The sequence below is a fragment of the Sceloporus occidentalis genome, unplaced genomic scaffold (assembly GCF_023333645.1).
Source record: "Sceloporus occidentalis isolate IW3139 unplaced genomic scaffold, rSceOcc1.0.p SCAF_35, whole genome shotgun sequence".
Lineage (NCBI taxonomy): Eukaryota > Metazoa > Chordata > Lepidosauria > Squamata > Phrynosomatidae > Sceloporus > Sceloporus occidentalis.
The window spans coordinates 10,709,303-10,734,819 of NW_028317015.1; the positions used below are offsets into that span (position 1 = coordinate 10,709,303).

General features: G+C 41.5%; 1 protein-coding gene across 1 annotated transcript; it reads right to left on the reverse strand.

The window, feature by feature from the left end:
- Nucleotides 1-1,612: 1,612 nt before the first annotated feature.
- LOC149298091 (uncharacterized) lies at nucleotides 1,613-25,517 on the reverse strand. Its single transcript, XM_089487980.1, has 3 exons — nucleotides 23,601-25,517; nucleotides 2,084-2,154; nucleotides 1,613-1,676 (listed from the first exon to the last, which is right to left on the reverse strand). Exons 1-3 carry the CDS (start codon nucleotides 25,515-25,517, stop codon nucleotides 1,613-1,615), a joined length of 2,052 nt encoding a protein of 683 aa, XP_089344106.1.

A 25,517-nucleotide genomic window follows, 5' to 3' on the forward strand; every position in this document is an offset into this window, starting at 1 on the left:
CAGCATCTCAGCGTCGGCTGTCTCCTTGCCTTCACCGAGACTCCCCGTGACCCGCCTCTGAGAGCGGCGCCTTGAAATACCCTTCGCACTCTGGACTTCCACTACTCCATGCGGATTTCGGGTACCGAACTCTGACATCCTTCTAGCAGGTTTTGGTTGGGTTGGGTGAGGTTCGGGTGTTGAACGTTGTGCAGCTTATTGGGGGTTGTTCCCTTGTTGCCTCCTTCTCTAATGGGTAATAATCGCCTCACTAACCGTGGGTGCTACGCCACGTCGGATACCTGCTTTTCCCCACTAGTGTACGCTAATCCCCCCGAGCCTCTGCTTTGTCTCACGGGCTCCCGCCTAGCGCAGGTGGCCTTACGCTCCGTTCGATCCTTGAGGGGGGGGTATTGTCACTGTTATTATTTCACTGTTTTCTTTATTTTTATGTTATTCGTACGCTTGTTCTCACGGCACTCTGGCCGCGTGGCCCATGCACATCACTATTGTTTTGTGGGCCCTCGTTGTGGCCCATGCTTCTTGGACCGGGTGCATTGTCTGGCTCGCTTCATCGATACTTTTTGTTAGGTTCTTTGATTCACACGTTTGCTCCCCGGAGCCGACCCGCTTCTCTTCCCTATGGAAGTGAAGTGTTGGTTCATGACCTATCGCTAGGTCCTTGGGCTCACTATTTGATGCCTAGGCATCCAGAGTCTTTGATTGCTGTACACAGGCACACATTTGACTCTACCTGTTTCTGTTCCGTTACTTATGGTTTAGTCTGTTTTTCTTTTTGGTTCTCTCACTGCCAGCATGCTTTTGGCCCCACTTGGCCTCGTTTCCTTAACGATGTCGATGCCTGATTGTATTAAAATTACCTCACTTAATGTGAGGGGCCTAAACAAACCGCAGCAAAGATCCAAGCTATTGCACACATTACATACATTTAGATCCCACATTGCATTTTTACGAGAGACCCATTTTAAATCCTCTAAGGAATTTAAACTTACTGACCGTCGTTTCTCCCAAGTGTTCCTATCAAGTTCACCTGACTCATAAACTAAGGGGGTTGCTATTGTCCTACACAAACACCTTTCCTTCCAACTTCTATATGTGTGGAGAGATACGGAGGGCAGAGCCATTTTTTTAAAGGGATATATTGGCAATCAGAAGGTCATGCTTGCTAATGTTTACTCGCCAAATCACAATCAACCAACATTCTTGAGTCGCATTTTATCGAAATTTGGAGATTTTCAGGAAGGTCTCTCCATCTTCGGAGATCTTAATATGATGCTAGACCCTTCCAGAGATTCTTCCGCTCAATTTTCCCATATCCCGTTCAAACACATTAAAAAGGTCAGACGTGCTCTCCACCTGACCCAGCTTGTGGACGTTTGGAGGTCCCAACACCCTAATGATAGGGACTTCATGTATTTTTCCGCAGTCCACAATAGATATAAACGAATAGACATGCTCTTTCTGTCACACCATCACCTTCTACAACTACGTTCCTCCAGCATAGATATATGTTCGTTCAGTGATCATGCTCCCACGCATATTACTCTTACATTGTCCCAACCTAGGATTAAACCTTGGACTTGGCGGCTTAATGAGAACATATTAGATAACCCTACCCCCACTTGAGCACCTCAAGAATGATTTTGCTGATAATGCCACTGATGACATCCCCTTCCCTACAATTTGGGAGGCTCATAAAGCCGTTATGAGAGGCCACTTTATTAAACTGGGTGCCACTAGGTGTCGCTTACTAGACAGATACACAGGCTAGAGCAATCCCACAAAGCCCAGTTGGCCTCCCTTCTTGAGGATAGAACGAGACGTTCTTTCCTGCTGGCCAAAAGGCACTTTTATGAGCTGGGCGATAAGCCAGGTAAACTACTGGCCAGGGCACTCCGGGTGCAACACTCTTCCTCGTGTATACCCAGAATTAGAAATAGCAAGGGCACTCTCAGATATGAAACCACTGAGATCGCTAGGTGCTTCCATGAGTATTACACGGCCCTCTACAACTTAACTCCTGCGGATCGCCCTTGCCAACAGTCCTTATCCTCCATTAAGGCCTACCTGAACTAATACTTACCTCAGAGACTGGAGGACTCCGTTGTAGACTCCGTAAATTCCCCTATAACTAGTGATGAGATCACCCTTGCCCTGAAAGAATCCCCAAAGGGCAAGAGCCCGGGACCAGACGGTCTGACTAACGGCTATTATCGCCGCTTCTTCCCAGTGCTGGGGGCCCATATGACAAAACTCTTTAATTCCTTGGCGGGGGCCAGGCTTTTGACCCTCAGTCTAACCTCGCACATATTGTAGTCATCCCCAAGCCCGGAAAAGATGCAGATCACTGCTCCAATTATCGGCCCATATCCTTGACTAATACTGACCTCAAATTGCTGGCTAAATTTATGGCGCTACGCTTACGCCCATTTATTCCCTCCTCGATCCACAAGGATCAGGTCGGATTTGTCCCTGGGAGGGAGGCCAGGGATAACACCATCAGGGTGTTGAACCTGATAGCATACGCGACTGAACACAAGATCCCCCTTGCTTTAATTTCTATGGATGCCGAAAAGGCATTCGATAGAGTTGCCTGGAATTTCCTATTCCAAACACTGTCATCGGTTGGCCTCCGGGGGAATTTCCTTAATCTTATGAGATCCCTCTACTCCACTCCCTCCGCACAAATGAAAGTGAATGGCGCCTCCACATTAACAACGGCACCCGGCAGGGCTGTCCCCTCTCCCCGCTACTGTTCATCCTGAGGATGGAGCCGCTCGCCTCCGCACTCAGGAGGAATGCTAACATCACCGGTCTGCATATCGCCAACCATACACATAAGCTTGCGATCTATGCTGATGACATGCTTTGCATGGTCACGCAACCGTCCACTTCACTCCCACACATTGTTAGGGAATTACACATCTTCAAGGACCTCTCTAATTATGCTATCAATTTACAGAAATCTGAGATACTAGGAATCAATGTGCCCCTTCCCCTTCGGGAAAGCTTGGTTAAGACCTTCCCCTTCAGGTGGCAGCCTACAGCTATCAAATACCTGGATTCCGTCGGACCTTTCCCTTCTCCAGACCATGCATTTTTACACTTTACTTTCCTCGGTGCTCAGTGGTCTCCGTAAATGGGCTGTGCCACATATATCTTGGTTCGGCCGTATAGGTGTAATAAAAATTAATGTACTCCCTAGGTTTTTATACCTATTGCAATGTCTCCCTATCTTCCTCCCCAGGGCTTATTTTAAAGCCTGCCACAGGGCCTTCCGTAAATGTATTTGGGGGGACCGTCATCCTAGGCTTTCGTTCCAACATCTGGTTAGGCCCAAACATAGAGGGGGTCTGGGGGTTCGAAGTGTGGAATGGTACTGGTTAGCTTCACATCTTTGCCGTGTCATGGAGTGGTCATTGGAGGTTCCGAAGCTGTGGATACCTTTAGAGAACTCGTTTTTGGTGCACCATGTCTCGGCAGTTCCATGGTTACCAGACCGTTTTCGACGGCTATTGTTGCACAAACACCCCACGATCACAGCCACACTACGTGTCTGGGGTCGGCTCTCTAGCCGTCGCCTCCTTACTACCTCGCCGAGTCCCCTGTTTCCACTCACACATAACCCAGTGCTCCCCGCTGACCTACTAAGGGGCATGGAAACAGAGAAGTGATGAAAACCAGTGTACAAGGTGTTAAAAGGAAAAAATTCTATACTTTCCTTTCTCCAATTTGCCGGATACCCTGCTACAGCCCGTAAACAACACTCTCCTGGTGTTGGAAAATATAGAAAGGATCCACTGGGGGCGCTCATGTATACCGGTTCGAAAATGGAAGCAAAAATAAAACAAGAAAGAAAATAATAGTGTAGTAATAAACACAGGAGGTCTAGGACGGATTTGATAATACACTCACAGTGTTTACATGTTGGTCAGGCCTTATATCAGTCAATACTTCCGGGTCCGTGTATGGGGTATATGTTGGAGGAAACGCAGAAAAATACAGAAACACAATGGTGTAATATTGTCATATGCTGGAATACGCCAGAATGAGTGCACACTTACAGTTAGCAAAGGTGTGTAGCGCCTGTAGAATCTGGATGTCTCTCCACGATGTTTCCCCGCTTTTTCTTCCAAAATCCCGGGTTTTTTTTGCTTTTAAGCCAAGTATTGGTGTATGCTGAATAATAATACACCAAAGTGTATATAGAAGTAAAACTGAAATTTATTCAGGGCACCTGCCCCAATCAATAGATAAAATGAGATAAATAGTACTTAAACAAAGGTACTATATCTTTAAAAAAGTAAGTGATAAAAGTCCATATGAATAAAATGAGCTCTCAACGCGTTTCGCCTGAATGTGGCTTCTTCAGGAGTATCTTCTGTGTATGTTTGTGGTTCTTTTATTTGTGTGCAGCGCCATCTTGGTTCATCGGCGTCCGTGCGTCTGACGTCAATCCATCATGACTCGTCCGTTGCCGTCTCCCGTCATCACTATAGTAAGTGATCGCCTTCTTCTTCCTCCAAGGTAAGTACCCCGTATGTGGAGAAAAAAGAATGAATGACCGTATTGTTGTGATCGAAATGTATTTTGTATTTTGTATACATGTGGTGCCGTAATGCATCCCACACCGGACGGAGGAATCGAGGGATAAGGACGCCGTATGCCGAATGTGTACGAGGTGTCGTATAGTGTAAAAAAATAATATAAAAAAATATAAAAATAAAGATAAAGAACGATGATTACAAAATCAACTGTATATGTGTATATGCCCCGCTAGACATATATGGAGTGAAGATAGGATATATGACATTGCGAACTGGATAAACCTTTGAGCGGTTATGAGAAAATAGAACGGTGAAGATATTGCCCCCCCCCCCTCACCGTTCGAGGTAACATAACAAGCTGTTATTATTATGCCCCGGTATGGGGAGGGAGAAAAAGAAAAGGACCCGACCTTATGGTGTGACGGTAAGTAAAATGATGGTATTATCCAGTCGAGTGCAATAATTGCAACGTGCTAATCAGGTCTCTGATAAGTTTCAGATTGGGTCTGTACAATGAGTACCGATGTAGTGAAAGAAAGACAGACCAGACGGCCAGTGTATAACCTATCAAAAGGGTGAAACAGGTTGACATTCCCGACTTGAAGACGAGTGGATTTTAATTGTACACTGGGTTACTTGTACTGAAAGTATTTTAAACTAATTTAGAGTGAATGATTTTTAAATGAATTTCTTTTGGATAAGTGATTATTTAATTAATTAATAAAAGGTAGGTGGAGAAGCTTTACTTCTATGGTTTTCTGATTTTATAACCTATGTTCTGGTAATTAAATGAAATCAAATAAAAATAAACTAAAATGAAATAAAAACAATTTAATGAAGTATTTGGTAGTGTCTTTTAATGCTTTTAAAAGTTTTTAAATATTGGTTTAGAGTTATTTATTTTTTATTTTTATTTTGTGTCCATGTGTCAATAGGATACACTGTGTGAACCCTAGATGCCTACATGTATAATATAAAATCAGTGGAGAAGCTTTTCTGATTTACCAATTTTTTTAACTGTGATCTGTTTTTTAAATAAAATGAAATAAAATAAAAATAAAATAAAATCAAACCTTCTAGACATCCGGTGTGGGATGCATTACGGCACCACATGTATACAAAATACAAAATACATTTCGATCACAACAACAATACGGTCATTCATTCTTTTTTCTCCACATACGGGGTACTTACCTTGGAGGAAGAAGAAGGCGATCACTTACTATAGTGATGACGGGCGACGGCAACGGACGAGTCATGACGGATTGACGTCAGTCGCACGGACGCGGATGAACCAAGATGGCGACGCACACAAATAAAAGAACCACGAACATACACAGAAGATACTCCTGAAGAAGCCACATTCAGCTCATTTTATTCATATGGACTTTTATCACTTACTTTTTTAAAGATATAGTACCTTTGTTTAAGTACTATTTATCTCATTTTATCTATTGATTGGGGCAGGTGCCCTGAATAAATTTCAGTTTTACTTCTATATACACTTTGGTGTATTATTATTCAGCATACACCAATACTTGGCTTAAAAGCAAAAAAAAAGGGAATTTGGAAGAAAAAGCGGGGAACATCATGGAGAGACATCCAGATTCTACAGGCACTACACACCTTTGCTAACTGTAAGTGTGCATTAATTCTGGCATATTCCAGCATATGACAATATTACACCATTGTATTGACTGATATAAGGCCTGACCAACATTATAAACACTGTGAGTGTATTATCAAATCCATCCTAGACCTCCTGTGTTTATTACTACACTATTATTTTCTTTCTTGTTTTATTTTTGCTTCCATTTTCGAACCGGTATACACGAGCGCCCCCTAGTGGATCCTTTCTACAAAGACGCATGTCAGGCCTTTTTCCCCACCTGGCAACAAAACATGTTACAGTCTATCACCTTCTTCGGGGCACTGAGTTTAAACCCGTTACTGAACTGACCAGACAGGGTCCCCCCCCTTTCGGACGGTATTCTTGCACCACCAGCTGAAACATTACATCTCCCCCTTCCTAACGCACACCTCACCAGGGAGCTGTCCAATTTCGAGCAATTGTGTGTTTTATCTAATGAACCGTCCCACTTCCTCTCTCATATCTATTAACTTTTAATTGATGCCCACTGCACCTCAAAGCCATTCTATCTCAGTCTCTGGGAGAAAGATCTTTCCACCCAGTTTGCTGACGATGAATGGCATAAAATGGTGCTACTCACTCACAAAAGTGTAATCTCCTCTAGAGTACAAGAATGTGCTTTTAAGTTGCTGTCCCGATGGTATGAGGTGCCCCTGGAGTTACACCGCTTCCTGCCACAGGTCTCACCCCTGTGCTGGAGGTGCGGCGAGGCGGATGGCTCCTTTCTCCACTTATGGTGGGAGTGTAGGGATATTCATCCGTTCTGGGAGGCTGTGACCAAGGTAATCGTAGATGTGTCTGATCCAGATTTTGTTGCTTCTCCATACACATGTTTCTTTTGGTACCTACAAGAGGTCCTTAACTATCCATTTGCTCCAAACAGCCAAGTCGATTATCCCACGGCTCTGGAAAAGGCCAGGACCCCCACCAATTGACGATGGAAGATCTGGTGGCCGCGTCCCGGGGGCGTGAATACAAAAATGGCCTCAAATGGCTCCCTTGGTTGTCTTTCATGACCTCGGCCCGCTTCTTCGACGTAGGCTACGGGCACTCTACCCAGTCGTCCCCTTGCAGGGCTACTCAGGCGGCTCTACCCGCTCCCACTAACTGTATTGTGTGTCTGACCTTTTATCTTTCGTCCTGCTGTAATGTACAACTTTTTGATGACCCTGCTGTGCAGTGAGATACACAGTTTTCCTTTCTGTTGTTAGTTTTAGTTTCATACATTCCTCCGATATATGTCGCAAAATTGTCTTCTCCGGATTTTCCTTTATGTTTTGTGGTGTTCACATGACTGGCATGCGGTCGTACCTTGATCCTCTTCTGTAACTGACATGGTTCATTCTGTTGTCTAACACCGTGGATCGCTTTTGCCATTTACTCTGTATTGTACAATAATTGCAAGACCTTGTCATCTATGTGTTTTATCATTGTGCATGTTTCAATAAACAAAGAATTGAAAAAAAAAAAAATGAAAAATAAAAAAAAATACAAATTGGAGGTAAATGGACAACTGTCAAACTACACAGGAACAGGTTTTAAATTTTAAACAACTGAAGAATAGTCACTGTGTAAAATGTCTGGTTTTGTCACCAATAGTTATGAATGAAGAATAATAGATGATATGATAGATAAAAGAAATTAACTTGTTCACAACTTAGAGGTTTCACTGGTAACATAAATGAGCAACTGTCTTAAACTACACAGGATACATATTTGGATGTGCTCAACTTCTTGTAAGTGCAACCCACCTCTATCTTTTTCTCATTTGTGTGAGATACTGCGCAATCTTGTTCCTGTTTTCTCTCTTCATTTACACCTCTAGACGTAAAGATTGTCAGAAAAGCGTGAATATCACAGATATATCGTGAGTGCAATACTTACCACCAACTGAGATATTATATATGTTATTATTGGCTACACTATTGTTTTTTTCTTGTCTCTTTTTTGACGAGCACCCCTAAGTGGAAGTTTGTTAAACTACAGGAACAAGTTTTAAATTTTAAACAACTGAAAGACAGTCGACATGTAACGGCTTGGGAGAAGGAACTGAATCAATTGCTCCCCTTATTAGTTTGGCAAGATGCTGAAGAAGCCATGAAAGGGTTTACACATTGCACCAATCATTTAGAATTACAAAAGAAAATATCCTGTAGGTGGTACGTAACCCCGAAATTATTAGCACATATGTTTCCTAATAGCTCATCTCTATGTTGGAAAGGGTGTAATGAAGAGGGCTGGCTGTTACTTATCTGGTGGCGCATCTTCACCTAGTAGCCTCTCCAGAATTGATTATCTTGCATATGCTACCTGATGAAGTTCCCTCTCATAACCGAAAATTTACTTTTTTTCTAGCTGGGAAATTACGGATAGCTAGGAAGTGGAAATCACCAGATACACCAGCTTTAAAAGAGGTACTATTTCAGTTGGAGCAGAACAGAATTTATGAACAAATGTCAATCCTAAACACATGGGATTGTTGGGTTGTTTGGGGGACTAAAAGGCCACATTTAGGAGGTGTGCATCTTTCAAATTGGAATTTTTGACATGTTGAAAATTCTGCCCACATATACTATTTGGGATATCTTTGAACCCAGCCAATTCAATTTACCCAATCAAATCATATATAGGGCTGCAACTAATGATTATTTTCATAATCAATTAGTTAGCCAATTATTTTTTCGATTAATCGGATAAAAAATATGCAAGTTTTTCATTTATTTAAAATAATGTAATGAAAAATCTGTAATAATTTATATATCTTAAGTGAACAAATTATTGTGCATAAGTTATATCGTGATTCAGTTATTAACCCCTTCGATACCGGGACGTACCCACGTCGCCACAATCGCGGTGATCGCGGGGGGCGCTGTTGCTGCTGTCTGGGCAGGCCAGCACAGCCACCCAGAGCCCGTCCCCGAGCCTTCGATCACTCCCACGGAGTGATTTTTTCAGCTCACAATGCAAATACCGGCAAGCCAGCAACCGCATTTTCAGCTGCCACAGGCAGCTTCAGGGAAGCTTGTTTGTTGCTTGGGGACCTGACACAACATTCCCCGCTGCCTGATCGCTCCATGAGAGCATCACTGCAGCGTTGACCCCATCCCATCACAAGCTTGTGGGGACTAAATATCAGTCAATGTTGTGCTTCAATGGAGCATCAGCATTGAAAAAGTTAAAAAATAAAAAAAAATAACAGCACTGAACTAAAAGTGCAGGGTGCTTCCAGGTAAAATGCTGTGAGTTTAGTAACTGCTGCAGAACCAAAGTGGGCGGTGTTCCTGAACACAAATCAAGACCTATTTTGTGTTTTTACACATCCACTCAGAAAAATAAACATGGTGAAACCGCAAAGTGGATGTGAAAAATGTTTTCTTTTTTTGTTACACTAAATTTGGAAGGCTCTGGTGTGGAATCAGCTGCATAGGACAGGCAAATATGCCCTTAACTAGATTCCCTGAGCTGTCTAGTTTTAGGATGAAATCTTTTGATCTGTCAAAATTCCATGTTTGAAAACTATAATGCGCATGTTCCAATTTTGAACCCGCAGTGCCAAAGAGACATGCCCTACCCATGTATATGGGGTATTCTTGTACTCGGGGGGTGTTTCTAAATACAAATCACAAGTTGTTTCAGTCATTTTATGTACCCGGGAAAAAATAATACTGAAATACTTTGTTCTGATAGAATGGGTTTGTTAAAAGTGAAAAAAAAGATTTTTTTACTGCAATGTTTAGGACAGACTGGCACTAAAATAGTTAAATAAAAACTGATTATATGCCCCAAGTGAAATACTTTGGGATGTCATCTTTCAAAAAATATATACTTTTGTTGAGCAGTTTTTTCTGGCCACTATTGGGGCGCAACTCCCAGGATACCACATTTAAAAAAAATCTTGTTTAGAAACAGTGATGCATTCGTATTTAACCCTGTAAGTGCCAAAACAAATGAAAATACCAGGCATATGAAGTGTTTCCAAAAACAGGACAAATACCTAAATACACTTTTGGAGGTTTTTTCCCATTTGCACTGGTTATATTAAGTTTTTATAGGTGAAATTGTGAAAATATTTCCTTTTTTTTTCCTAATTTTTCCCACATTTTTAGATATTTTTCATACTTAATGATGGTTTATATATATATATAAAATTATTATTTCAAAAGAAATCCCTACTTGTGCTGAAAAAAACAATATATGATTTGTGTGGGTGCACTAATTGAGAAGAGAGAATTTACTGTTGAAGAAAGACATAGCAAAAACTGCTCTGGTCTTTTAGCGCAAACGTAGTAACAAAAACCCGGTCCTCAAGGGGTTAATAAAATATTTAAATATATATATATATATATATATATACACACCATGTCCAAAATTAACAATTGCACACCAATCACCACCTTTTTAGCCTGGTGCCAAGTAGCTGCAACAGCAAATCATAAAACACACAGTTTTGATGTCCTGATGAAAGTCTAATAAATAGACTGAAACGTTGATTAGAAAACTGCAGTTTCTTGAGTGATTATTTAAAGAAGTCCCTGGAGTGCCGGTAACTATTTTTGGATGTTTTATATATATATATATATATATATATATATATATATATGAAATAATTGATTCAATATTTATAAAGTAATAATTCATATAATCTTAAGTGAACAGGTAATTGTGAATAAGTTATATCATAATTAAATTATTGATTAAAGTAGTGTCATTAAGAGAAATCGACTCAGTGATTTCTAAAAATATATATATGGCATAATATTTCGTGTGTATTTTTTGTGAATAATTTAAATCAGGATACATTAATAGTATAATACAATCAATAAATACCATAAAATATTTGTGATACAGTTATCATGCTTGAATTAATGATGAAGTGCAATTAATCTAATAAATAATACAGTACAGTAGGAGCATTTCCCCCTTCCTTTAAAGCATGAAATTTATATATTTTGAATAGCATGATATTCCGTAGAATGTTATATAAATGTTGATGTAATATAGTCCATAAATACCATAAAAAGTGTCATGAAAAAAGATCAACTAAATAATTTCAAAGATAATATTAAGTTAATTTTTTAATTTTATTTATCGCTTCTTGATGACCATCTGGTTAACTTTAACCCCTTCAATCCCATGGGTTTTTGGTACCTCAAATCAAATTTGGCATTTTTTGCGGTATGTTGGTCCAGCGATTATTCCCTTTTCCTGCAAACAGGGGCAGGAGGGGTATACTGGGTAGATGTTGTGTTAGAGCAATGGGATGTAAAGGTTTTTAATTTTTTATTATCTTTTATATATATTTATATATATATATATATATATATATTTTATTTTTTTTAATAGTTAGAGGTCCTCTTAGGGACCTCTTGAACATGTTATTAATGCCAGTGATGTCACAATGACATCACTTAGCTCACTTTATTGTTTTTCTATTTGTATTATTTTAGTGATTTTTTTTTTTTTATCGTTTTTCAGCATGAAACTTATTCAGGTATTCCTTTATTTTATCATGGGTTATAGATTCAGGAATGTTTCTTAGTCGTATATTGTTTCGCCTTGAGCAATCTTCAAGACCTCCTATCTTTAATTCCAAATCTTCTATTTTCTTTTTTAGCAATATATTTTCTTCTTTCAGTTCATTTGTTTGAAACTGTTATGCAAGCCCACTATGCAGGAGCTGTGGCGTACTCGCAGATGGACGGCAAGTAATCAGAGGCAATAGGACAAACCAGGGCCAGAGGCAGAGGCACAAGAACTAAACAAGCCGAGGTTGGGGCAGGCAGCGTAGAATCAGAATCGGGAAACAAAGCCGAGGTCGGGGCAAGCAGCGTAGAAACAATATCAGGAAACAATAGCCGAGGTCTGGTACATGGAAATCAGGCAGCAGAGTTACAGGAACCAAAAACACAGAACACACCCAGAGTACAGTAATAGTGACTCGTTGCACGGGCACTATAGAACAGGGTAATGGGGTTTAAATAAGACTAAAGGCGGGGACACAGGAAACTGGGCCAATGGACACGCGATGACACCATCGCAACCGATGCCCCCCGAATGGCGTCGTCTCGATGGCAACAGCACCAACAAAACAACAAGCTCTGTCTGTGTTACCTCCGCTGTTATAGGCTTATGATAAAATATTTACTTTTTAATTTACATAGCTACATAGTTCATAAGGTTGAAAAAAGACCTAAGTCCATCAAGTTCAACCCTTCTACCTAACCTTTCTATTCTTCATGATTAATGTAATGGCTTATGATAAGATTAATGCAATATATAATTATCTATTAAGATTTAGTGTACTCACACTTTCATTTATAATATTGTATAATAATGTACGATGGTCAACTGTCTACGTTTGAGCTTTGTTTTTATAAAACTTAGATATTGTGTCACGATCTTATAGGTGGGTTCCGTGGTAAACAGCTTTGAGTGACATATTCAAGGTTTGCAGGTGTCCGTTCGTGGTAAACAACTTTGAGTGGCATAGTCAAGGTCATCCCATGGGGCAATGCCAACTTTTGGCTAAGACAAAAGTATATAAGATAGCGAGATCGCGAGTTTTTGGGGGGCGGGGTACGGCGCTTACTGAGAGACTGTATCCTACAGGTATGTTGCAAATATACCCCCTATATACCAATGTCCCCCCAATATCCCTTATATCCCCCATATGCCAATGTGCCCCCCAATATGCCTTATACCTTCTTATATGCCACTCTGCACACCCTCGATATGCCTTATACCAGAGCCCTGCGTGGGCCTGTTTTTTTAAACCCGCGTGTGTTCCACTCCCGCCACATATGTGTCCAATCCCCCCGCTCCCGCCACATATGTGGTCAATCTCGCCCACCCCTTATCTGAACTGCAGATTTCCTGCGCAGTCCCGCAAAGCTGCCTTCGCATTGCTCCCTGACAGCGTCTCTTCTCTTGTTCTGCCCAGGAACCCAGCGGAGTCACAGGAGGCGACGTAAAATCACATGACTCCGCTGAGTTCCTGTTCCTGGGCGGAACAAGAGAAGAGACGCTGTGAAGGAGCAACGCGTTTCCCGTTAGAGTTCTTACTTCCTGGCTGTGTGGAGCATACGCATTGTGGTTGAACACACGCCCGGGTGGCGTTGCGTTTCACTGAAGATCCGATCCTGAGCATGCGCGAATCGGATCTTCTATAGGGGCGACAATTTCAAGCAATTTAATCGCTTTTTGTTCCTGTCTGACAGCAGTAGCGCTAGTCATTACAGGAGATCCGTGTCACCGCCCCCCCACATGGTTCAGAGGAGTTTAAGATGTCTAGTCCTGTCTCTCCGGAAGTTTTGGAGAAGGATAAAATGCCCGCACCTGCTCCCAAAAAAGCTGCATTCAAATCCAAGCATATTGCTTGTACTGAATGTAATTCCTGCTCTGCAGAACAGATCACTAAGGAGAAGCAAAAGGATATGCAATCCTTTCTGGGTTGGTTGCAGGAGAATTTGACCCAGACATTTGAGGCATTTAAGGTGTCTGCTTCTCAACCTCAGGTGAAGGAAAAGGTGAAGTCTTCACGTAAACGCAAGAGATCCAGGTCCTCTTCACGGTCAGACCTCTCCTCGGGTGAAATCTCTCACTCGTCATTTTCTTCCTCAAGTGATAGTTCAGAGGGTGAGGCTGTTTTTCCTCCTCAAGAGCTGCGCAAGTTCACGAAGGTGGTGGTTTGGCTTTTGCTAGATGGAGATCTGGTTAAGATCAAAGGTTTTCCTATTTTACCTAAATTAAATGAGCTTATTGAGAAGAAATGGAAAAATCTGGGTAAAAGACCCTTTATTTTCAAGCAATTCAAGCAACTGTGCAGGCTCCAAGGAGAGGACAGATGGGAGGATCCACCCAAGGTAAAAAACTACTATTTCCATTGGGGAAGTTTCCGGGCTCAAGGATCCCATGGATAGTAGAGTGGAGACATCTTGCAAGCACATTTTTAAAGCATCTGGTTTTCAATGTAAGGCGGCAGTATCCAGCTCAGCTGTGGCGAGGGCACAAAGTTTTTGGATCCATGCGCTAGACGACTGCCTCTCAACCGACTCAGATCCAGAGATTGCAAGTCTCATGAGAAACTTGAAGCTCTCTAACAGTTTTTGACAGATTCTTCACGAGGACAAATTATCATCTAGAAGTGCTAGAATTTAGAATGCTAAAATTATCATCTAGAAGTATGGGGTTATCCTAGGTGGCTCGGAGAGCTCTGTGGTTGAGAACCTGGACAGCAGATTCGGCGTCCAAGGTGTGAATTGCCTTTTGAAAGGAAGAAATTGTTTGGAACCCCTCTGGAGGATATGCTCAAGCAGATGTCAGATACCAAAAGAGCTCTTCCTCAAGATAGAAAAGTTAGGTGGAATAGGAGATATCCATATAAGAATACCAGGACTTTTCAGTCATCTTCCAGATCCCACAAATTTCGTGGTCAATACGGGGATAGAAAGTTCCAGGAGCGATCTAAGACCTTTCCTGGCACCAAACAGGAGAAAGAGAAATTCTGAGTCGGGGGAAGACCTCAGCAGTTCTGGCCTGCATGGGAACAGACAACTCACAACACCTGGATTCAAAGAGTCATTTCAGACGGATACAGGATCAGATACTTCCAACTTCCCGTTCGCCAGTTCCTGATTTCCTCCTACGATAAAAATGTAGCTCTTTATGCAGAATGTCTCACTCTCCTCTACAAAAACGTCATAGAGAAGGTACCATGTCATCAGCAGTTCCTAGGGGTTTACTCAAGACTTTTTTTGGTTCCAAAGACGGAAGGGCCCTTCCGTCCGGTGTTGGATCTGAAGTAAACAAGTGTATCTGGTATCAACATTTCCGGATGGAAAACATTTTATCCGTCACTCAAATTTTACAGATGGGAGACTTCATGGTTACTCTGGACTTAAAGGATGCCTATCTGCATGTTCCGATTGCCGAAATGCCCAGGAAGTTCCTCAGGTTCTCGATTCGTTCAAATGGGAGAATCCATAATTTTCAGTTCAGAGCGCTGCCTTTCGGACTGTCGTCTGCTCCAAGGATTTTTACCAAGATTTTGTGTCTGTTAACAGCAAACCTGAGAGAAAGGGGGATTTCTGTTGTCCCATACTTAGACGATTGGCTCATCAAAGCCTCATCCCCAAAAAGACTGCGACGATTCAGTTTTTAGAATCGTCAACTGGCTGGATCACCAACCTTATTCCCTCCACCAGTGTCCAGTTCTTGGGGTTGGTGGTGGACTCGGGTTTCCCTTCTGCTTCCAACCCAAAGAATCAGAAAGATAAAGAGGGAGATTGTGACACTGCAAAGAAATCTTTCCGAAAGGCTATGAGCGTCTTAGGACTTCTCACAGCATCTATCCCAGCAGTCGGTTGGGCAAAAGCACGGCTAAGACCCCTGCAATGGCACATCCTGTCAAATTGGTCAAGACAAGAGGAAGATCTGGATTCGGTCTTCACAATTCCAGGAGGTTTTATCCCAACTAAACTGGTAGAGGAACTCAGCCCATCTCTCCAAAGGTCTGTCATTCCAACTGAGGAATTGGATCACTCTGACAACAGATGCTTCAAGGAGGGGTTGGGGAGCACATTTGGGCTGCCACTTCAGACACTCTGCAGTCCTCCAATTACCGGGAACTGAAGGCAGTACTTCATGCTGTAAAGGTTTTCAAACCCCAGGTAGTAAGTCAAGCAGTGAGAATACAGTCAGACAACATGGCTACTGTTTCCTACCTAAACAAACAAGGAGGGACGCGGATAAGAAAGCTTCAGGATTTATGCACAGAGTTGATGATCCCAACGACATCTAGAAGATATTGCGGCCACCTATATCAGAGGCTGCGACAATTGGATCGCGGACGATCTCAGCAGATCCGAATCTTTTCACCAAGACGGAGAAGATTGTTTGGTCCTCGAACCAAACAATCTTCTCCTTCTTGGTGAAAAGATTCGGCCTTCCGGAGGTGGACCTTATGGCGACCAGACGGAACAGAAAGGTTCCGGTGTTTGCATCCCTCTACAAGCGGGACTCACCACAATTCCTGGACAGCCTTTCTATAAAGTGGAATTTCCATTTGGCCTACATCTTCCCCCCGGTGGCACCAATTCCCCGAATCCTGCAAAAGATACAAACAGACAAGGCAGGGGTTCTGGCCATTATCCCCTACTGGCCAAGCCGCAGTTGGTTTTCAACGCTCACTCACATGACCATAGCCTGTTGGGAACCAGCTTCGGCTCATCTGCTAGACAACACAGATCTTCGTCCGGAGCTTTTTCAAATGTTCTGTCAGGGGATCCACATGCAGAATTTGTTTGCGTATTTGGAAGAAGTTCCTTCTCTGGTGTTCCATCAAGGCTATTAACTCCGTTCTCCTGTTTTTACAAGACGGTTTTGTTTCAGGCCCTTAATCACTTTTTACTCTCGGACTTGGCATCCCATTTACTCATCAGGCTTTTTTTTAAGGCGGCGACCATTCAACGCCCTCCAAGAAGATCTCACCTTCCTTCCTGGGATCTTACTATTGTCCTACAGACTCTGTACTCAGCTCCCTTCAAACCGTTGGAGGACGTTTCCTTAAAGATGTTATCCTTTTAAACCCCTTTTTTTCGTGGCGATTATGTCTGCCAGAAGAGTGGGGGAAATTCAAGCATTATCTTCCTCAAGCGAATTCACTCTTTCATCAAGACAAGGTTGTTGTTCATTTGAAGCCCTCATTTCTTCCTAAAGTCATATCCAAGTCAAATATTAATCAACGTTGATACTGCCTTCCTCCCCCCCCCCCCCATCTCCCTCCTCCCCGGAAGAATGTAAATGGCATATGTTGGATGTCAAAAGAGCTCTGGAGATATATATTTCTTGTACTGCTGCCATCCGGCACACCGATCACCTGTTTGTCAATGTCTTTGGTATGATCTTCAGGAAAAGCGGCTTCAAAAGCTACCCTTTCAAGATGGCTGAGACCATTCGGATATCTTACCCGGTCAGTAATCTACCGCTAGGGTTTCCAGTCACAGCGCCATGCCGGTTTCATGAGTGGAAAAGCGGCTGCTAAACCAGAAGAAATCTGTAGAGCTGCTACTTGGTCCTTATTTAGTACCTTCGTTCCACATTATTGGCTAGATGTCTTTTCCCCCTCTGCGGCAGATTTCGGATTTTTCTGAAATCCGCCGCAGAGGGACAGGTCTGTGGTCTCCTGAGTATTACCCTCCCTTCGGCGCGTATCTTGATACATCCCTCTGGTACTGCCACTGTAGGACAGGAAAAACAGAAATTTTTTACTTACCGTAAATTATTTTTTCCTTAATACAGTGGCAGTACTGGTTTACAGCAAAAATACCGTATTTGCTCGATTATAAGACGAGGTTTTTTCAGAGCAAATGCTCTGAAAAATACCCCTCGTCTTCTAATCGGGGTCGTCTTCTAATCAGACCTCAAATAGAGGTCTGATTATGAGACTAAGATCCAGATCCCCTGCACCGCTGCAGGGGACCTGGATCCTCCTGTCTCCCCCCATTTAACACCCCCCCACACACACACACTTACCGGTGCTTCCTGCTGTATTGCCGGGGCAGCGGGTTGACATCTACGCGATCCGCGTAGACAACGTCCGCTGCAGCCGGAAGGTGGTGTGGCTAGCAGCGGGGGTTGTCTGCGTCCGTCGCGCATACCTTCCCCGACTGTCAGAGATCAGAGTACTCTGATCTCTGACAGCCGGGGAAGGTATGCGCGACGGACGCAGACAAACCCCCGCTGCCAACTCCACCTCCTTCCGGCTGCAGCGGAAGGAGACGTCAACCTGCTGCCCCGGCAATACAGCAGGAAATTGGAAGCACCGGTAAGTGTGTGTGTGTGCATGTGTGTTAAATGGGGGCATAGGGCATTTCTGGAATGCCTTATAACCCTATATGCCACTCTGGCACTTAGGGGGTTAAAAGGCATATTATGGGGCAGAGTGGCATATAGGGAGGTATAAGGCATTTCAGGAGGCAGAGTACTCTATTAAATGCCCCTTAACGCCACTTTGCCTCCTGAAATGCCTTATACCTCCCTATATGCCACTCTGCCCCATAATATGCCTTTTAACCCCCTAAATGCCAGAGTGGCATATAGGGGTATAAGGCATTTCTGGAGGCAGAGTGCTCTATACAATGCCTTTTAACTCCCTTAATGCCACTCTGCCTCCTGGAATGCCTTATACCTCCCTATATGCCACTCTGCCCCATAACATGCATTTTAACCCCCTAAATGCCAGAATGGGATATAGGGGTATAAGGCATTTCTAGAGGCAGAGTGGCACATAGGGGGTCAAAAGGCATATCATGGGGCACAGTGGCATATAGAGGGTTAAAAGGCATATCATGGGCCACAGTGCCATATTGGTGTGGCAAGCCTGGGGGCAGATGTGCGTAACTGGGGGACAGGTTGGAAAATACAAGGAAATAAAAACAAAAAAAATATTTTCCTCAATCATAGCTTTTATTTAAAAAAATAGTTTACATGAATTAACATTTACTGGTAAAACTTTTTTCCTTTAGGGTCGTCTTATATTCAGGCTTTTTCTTTTTTTCCTAAGTTAACATTCAGATTTTGGGGGGTCGTTTTATAATCAGGGTCGTCGAGCAAATATGGTAAGTTTTGCAGTAAAAATGCAAGGAGCTCCAGGGATGAGATGGTTACTCACATACCACATAGGCTAAACGGCTGATTTTAATAATAGTTTATTTACAGTTCATCAGGATTTCAAAAATTGCCTCCCTCTACCATTGGCTAAATTTAACCCCATGATCAAAGGGATCATGGGATTCAAATATAGTATCGGCCATTTTTAAAAAGGGAATGTGACTTTTCATAGCTATATTATCACTGTGGTAACATTGGCTACCACAGTGATTATTTAGCTAGAATACTTATTTTTTTTTTTTTAAGTTAAAACTAGTTTATGTTTAGATAATTTAATTTGGGGGTCTCTAGGCAATTTTGATCTTTATTTTCTATATCTTATTTTTTTTTATAGAAAATTAGATAATATGATCAAAAAAATGGTATCTGGAGAAAGCCTTCTTGTCCTGAAAAAACAACATATAACTTGCATGGGTACACTAAATAAGCGAGGAGAAAATTACATCTAAACATGAGCACTGCAAAAGTGTTAAAACTCTGTCCCAAAGGGTACAAAAAGTAAAAAACAGCCTGGTCCTTAAGGGGTTAAAATGGTGTCCGCACACACACAGCACACGTATATATAATGCTTGTTTGTCCCTTATCCTTATAAAGCATTGGCCAGAGTGGAAAAAAAACAACTATCAATGAGACCACCTCTCATTTCTGTTGGCTACTTCTACCCATCAGTCATTGCTATGTACCTTCCTACACCGAGTCCCTTCCCATCTGACCTCATTAAGGAGCACCAAAATGGCTTGTAGACGGCGCAACATACGACTCTTACTGAAATGTCGGCACTTGCACTTCGCTTTCGGCAGTTTAGTGGGCGATAACCCTTGTTATCGGAGATTTGTACGAACATGCATGACACAGGCACTTTTCATAGAAAACAAGTTTGTACAAATCCGAAAGCACAAGTCTGTCTAGTCCTTATCTCACTGGCCACTTTCATCCACATCGATGCAAACTAAAACACACTCTCTGTGGTGAAACTTAGGGCCTCAGTGTGTTCCCTCACTTATGTGGTCATTCACTTAAAACACGCTGACCACTCTAAAACACATTAACGTAAAAATACTTACCACTGCTAACCACTTATTTGATGACATGTTTTTTTAACAAATTTAAAACTGTTATGTGTTCTTGCCCATGTAGAGTTGCAAGAACAACTCTGAGCCACATAACATTTGATTGAATACTCCTGATTAATGGATATCAACTGAACAATGATCCGTATGTTCAGCAACATCTCCTGATTACATATTTATTATATCATTGGGATAAGGGGTCAAAATCCCTTTGAGGGCATCATTTTTGATGCCATAGATTCCATAATGATATCACTTGGCTCCCAATATTTTTTTTTTTTCTAAATTTGTTTAATTGTTCCTTTAATTTTTTGAGACTTTGTTTCTTCCTCTATTCCCCTGTCTGTTCTGGTCACACTGTTATTGCTGATCACAATCCATGTGTCCAGTATGCCCTTTGTGCAGCTTTTAAGGATGTACCAGTATGTCCTAAGGGATGCAAACAGGCTACGGAATGTCATGAGATGTATGTACCACATAAAACAAAGTTTTTATTTTGCTGCCAATTTACATACATCACAACTAATAAAACAATAAATACACTTTAGCTAGAGCAACCCCCCCAATCATCAGACAGCAAGGTATATAAATTGGTAATCTGTCAATAGCACTTCCATTCTAGTAAATGAGAGCGAGACATTAAAATCAATTGGAGTAGCAATACACAAAGGACTATCTAACCTTAAAAGAACCACACCTCTTTAATTATAGTAATGGGCACAAAAGCTCATCAGGTCACATCACTCTGCAAAGTTACATGCTTGCATGATGCATGGGAATGAAGCTATACTATGCTCTGTACCTCAGATTGCTATTCTGCTCATGTACAGTATGTGTTTCCTTCTTCCATTTTTTCCCAGTAGAGGAACATATTAAGCGAGCCAAAAGTTTAATATTCTTAATCTAATAAATATAGTGTTAACTGCTGCTGCTGCATTACTGGTGTGTTGTTACACACTGCTTCCTGGATGTTTCTTTATGTCAGCAGAGGACGGGTCTACTGACTCAGAGCTGAAGTGTAGTACTATATGGCCAGAGTCTCCTTTGGTAACACAGATGATCTCTGCCTCAAAAATTGCCAGTACTCCAGCATGGACATGGGCTGTTTTCATTGCCAGTACTCCAGCATGGACATGGGCTGTATTCACTCCTGCATGGAGTGATTAGTTTATTCACTGTGATTCAATTATGCATCCTAATGGTATGCAGCTTTCCATATTAGAAAGATTACATTACATTATGCTCCAGTTTAAAAATACAAAACACACAGCATTTACTCTGGTGCAACATAATACAGAATACATTTATTTTGTAGACTCAGATTAGCACTAAAAAAGTGAACAGCTGCTATATTATCCTACTTCAGACAGTGGTAATTTTCTTATATTCTGTATTTGTTCCTCTTTTCTAAAAACCATGTAATTTCTTAAAAAATACATACATGTACTTTAAATGTATGCATTTAAATGGGAATTTATACTGTAACTATGGCAGGGCATATCTATCAAGTGTCCTGCTTTAGTAAATGTTTTAGTTCACATGTTCCACATAAAATGCAGCTAGAATTCTAATGGTAGAAAAGGGCCTTCTAGGACAAGCTGGGTTTTTGACAGTAAGGCAAAAGAGGATGCATAATTAGGGAAAGCTGCAGAAATAAGAAGCTACATTTAAGTTGGGACAGCTGGTATGGTGAAAAGGGTTTGCATTGTATAGGGAGGTGTATTGAATTATATATTGTAAAACAGCAGGGGGGTGTATGAAGGTGCAAGAGGTCTGTTTCTCAGCATGTTAGAAAATAATGCATGCAAAGATTTAACGCAAACCAACATGAAGCTGCAACTTTGTAGGATACAAAATAATTTTAAATTCACCAACTGTAAAATATGCAACTCATTGTAGATCGAGAATACAGTGTAACTGACAAATAAAAAAACATGAAATGCCAATAATAATAATAACAAAAAAATGGTTTCATCATTACTCAAGGAGTACCTAGATAGTAAGTATTTAAGAGCCCATATAACTACTCAATAGTCATATAAAAAAAAGTAAATAATTATATGCAATTCTTTCTTTCACATATGAGTTATTCCTTGAGCATGCATATTTGCATATTCATTTTTTAACCTATACCTATACCTTGTCAGATTGGGTCTAAAATCAAAAACATTTGTATACACATTAATGTACACTTGCATTAAAGAAGCTTTTGTATAAATGTGTTAAATATTTAAATTGTTCCCTAACATCATCAACCTTTTCAAACTCAGCAGAATCAGCAATGAGGTTGTGAATGCAATACTACTGTCATACCCACATCTATTCAAGTAATACACAAATTGTCATGAGGCCAAGTTAGAATGTGTGAACAAGTTGTACTTTAGAAACAGTCTGCAATATGTGAATAGAAGGAAGGCTTTGCTGCAATTCCTGCTCTGAATTATTTTGCATCTGTAATGTTTTCATGTTCTGGTTTCCAGAACACAATTCAGAATTCTGCAGATTCTGAATAGTTTGGCTCCCTTGACCACTTGGCATAGTTCTTAAATGCATGCTCTGCGATATCTGAACATTGGTACAGTTTGGGTTGGTTGGTACTACACGTACATTTTGCCCTCCCTGCAAACCTTCTATTGTTTCCACAACCTGTAGATTCTGTGATTCTGGAAAATTATCCACCACTTGAAGTGTCTGCTCTCCTGGAGTGCTGTGTATAATAAATACGTTTTGCCCTCCAGCGATATTAGCAGTGGATTCCTGTAAATTAGACATGGATTGAATGTGTACACTAGACCCGTCCTGCATTCTCTGAATATTCTCCACCTCTTGCACACACAATTGTGTTTGCTCGCCATGAGCATTTTGTAGAATAAGGACGTTCTGCAAACCTTCTTCGGTCTGTAAAGTTTCAAAGCAAACATCCTGAACATCTTTTATGGACTGAAAATTATCAACACTGTCTGTAGTACTCAACAGCTGTTCAGTTTCAGGATTTTGTACTACAATTAAGTTGGAACTCTCATTTAGACTACCTTGGCCTCCTGGAACAGTTTGTACCTGAATTCTTGAACCGCTGGCTGCATCAGACATTGTCTGAAGAGGTATATTTGAAAAATTGTGATTATGTAATGTTTGCGTATTTACTATATCTTGAGAATGTTGTTTGGGTCCAATTTGAATACGTGAATTTTCCTGAGAGTTAGATAAAGTTTTAAGATGTGTTGTGGCCATGTCTGTTGCAATAGGTATTGGTTGGATTGGAATGCTAGCTATTCTGTTATTGACAGTGCCAGTGTTTGTTTGCATTGTAGGCAACTGCTGAGGGCTTTGCTCAATAACATTTTGTAGAACAATAACATTATGCCCTAAAGACAAACCCTGGGGTCTGAGCAATTCCTGGATGGTTTTATTTTCAATGTTTTGAAGAGGCTGCACACTTGACATAGACGCTCCTGGACTAGGCATAATAAGAATATTCTGGTTAGAAGAGCTATAAGGTGTAGATGATTTTTTTGGTTTGGACTTGTTACATTTAGGTTTACTCTGTTTCTGTATCACTTCACTAGAAATATGTGAAGTTATAGGGATCTTTTGTTGAGACTGCACTAACTGTGTGCTGGGTAGTAGTATGAATTTTGGAACATTTTGTTGCAGCACTTGTACCAAGAGAAATGTTTGTGATGTTAAGGGTTTAGGGTGGCTCCCTACTTCAATATTCACTGGGAATGACATGCTTGGCATAATTTGCACTCCCTGTGTGGTGGCTGTAGCTTTTAATCCCTGGGACCCACGTAAAGTTTGTGAGCTGTTTGTAGCGGATAACACGTGAGTTCGCATATGTCTTTGAAGGTAAGAAGACATAACAAAACCTTTACCGCAAACAGTGCAAGTGAATGGTCTATCATCAGAGTGTGTGCGCTGGTGCAATTGCAAGTTGGAAGAATGAGTAAACGTCTTGTAACATTTTTCACACTTGTAGGGCCTTTCTCCTGTGTGGGTCCGTTCATGCTGACGTAGATTTGAAGTTTGAGTAAACGTTTTTCCACACATTACACATGCAAAAGGGCGCTCACCAGTGTGCAACTGTCTGTGTCGGCGAAGGCAAGATGTGTTCTTAAATGATTTTCCACATTCATTACAAATATAAGGCCTCTCCCCCGTATGCAGTCGGAGATGATACTGATAATGGGAAGACCATTTAAAAGTTAGTCCACACTCTGCACACTTGAATGCTCTCACTCCTGTATGGACTCTCTGGTGAATAGATAACAATGATGAACGCTTAAAAGCTTTACCACACTCTGAACATTTGTAAGGACGTTCTCCAGTATGGTCCCTCATATGATAACGTAGCCCAGATGATCCTTTAAAGGCTTTACCACACTCAGTACATTTGTAGGGACGATCAACAGTCTCTGCAGCAGTTGTAATGCTAGAAGGCTGAACTATCTCTGAAGTCTGCGGACATGTAACTTCAGCCTCTGTTTGAATTAGCTGTTGCTCTTCTGTATGAGATCTCTGGTGAACAAGCAGGTTGGAGAGCTGTACAAATGTTTTCTCACAAATGGAACACTTGAATGGCCTTTCACTGGAGTGACAATTTTGATGGCGTGAAAGAGCGGAGGCATTTTTAAATACTTTATCACAAGTTAAACAAGAATATGTCTGCTCTTCCACATGATTCTGTTGATGTCCAATAAGCATATCTTCATTGTTGAAAGTCAGATCACACGCACCACATTTAAAAAACATTTCCACTGTTTCCATTGCTGCTGTAGCAGTCAAGAATACTTCAGAATCTGCTTGCACAAATGCTTGCTCAATAGTATGAGACTGCAAATGTGACTGCAAGAAAGCATCAGAAATAAACATCTTGCCACACAAGTCACATTTGTGTGTGTACTTTCCACTATGTGTACGTTGGTGGAGCAGAAGATTGGAGGAATGAGTAAAAGATTTACCACATTCATCACATTTGTAAGGGCGCTCCCCTGTGTGGATGCGCTGATGTTGCCTTAAATTTGTAGACTGAGTGAAAGCTTTTCCACACACATTGCATACATAAGGTCTCTCACCTGTATGAATATTTCTATGTCTTCTTAAACTAGATGAATTTTTAAATGCTTTTTCACATATGGTGCATTTATATGGCCTTTCACCAGTATGCTGCCTCACATGGTACTGGTAATGAGAAGACCACTTAAATGTCATTCCACAAATGTTACATTTGAAGGACCTCAAACCTGTGTGAACACTTTGATGGATCTGCAAAAGCGAAGAGCGCTTGAAAGCTTTGCCACAGTCTGCACATTTATAAGGACGTTCCCCAGTATGGCTTCTTTGATGATAGAGCAGTGCTGAAGAACCTTTAAAAGCCTTTGGGCATTCTGAACATTTATATGGCCGTTCCCCTGTGTGAGTCCTTTGGTGATGTATCAGTCTAGATGACCATTTAAAAACTTTGCCACACTCATGACACTCATACGGATTGTCGCTTATTTCGGCAGTTTGAGCAGCTGGCTGCACCTGTACCACTGTCGTTTGAACTTCAGACATTTCCAGTAGCTGTGCACCAACCAT

Coding starts and splice junctions, on each gene's coding strand:
- LOC149298091 (XM_089487980.1), bottom strand. CDS start 25,517: ATGGTTGGTGCACAGCTACTGGAAATGTCTGAAGTTCAAACGACAGTG. Junction 2,155..23,600: donor CATCACAAACATTTCTCTTG/GTACAAGTGCTG, acceptor GGATTCTTTCAG/GGCAAGGGTGATCTCATCAC. Junction 1,677..2,083: donor GGAGTCCTCCAGTCTCTGAG/GTAAGTATTAGT, acceptor CCCAAATTGTAG/GGAAGGGGATGTCATCAGTG.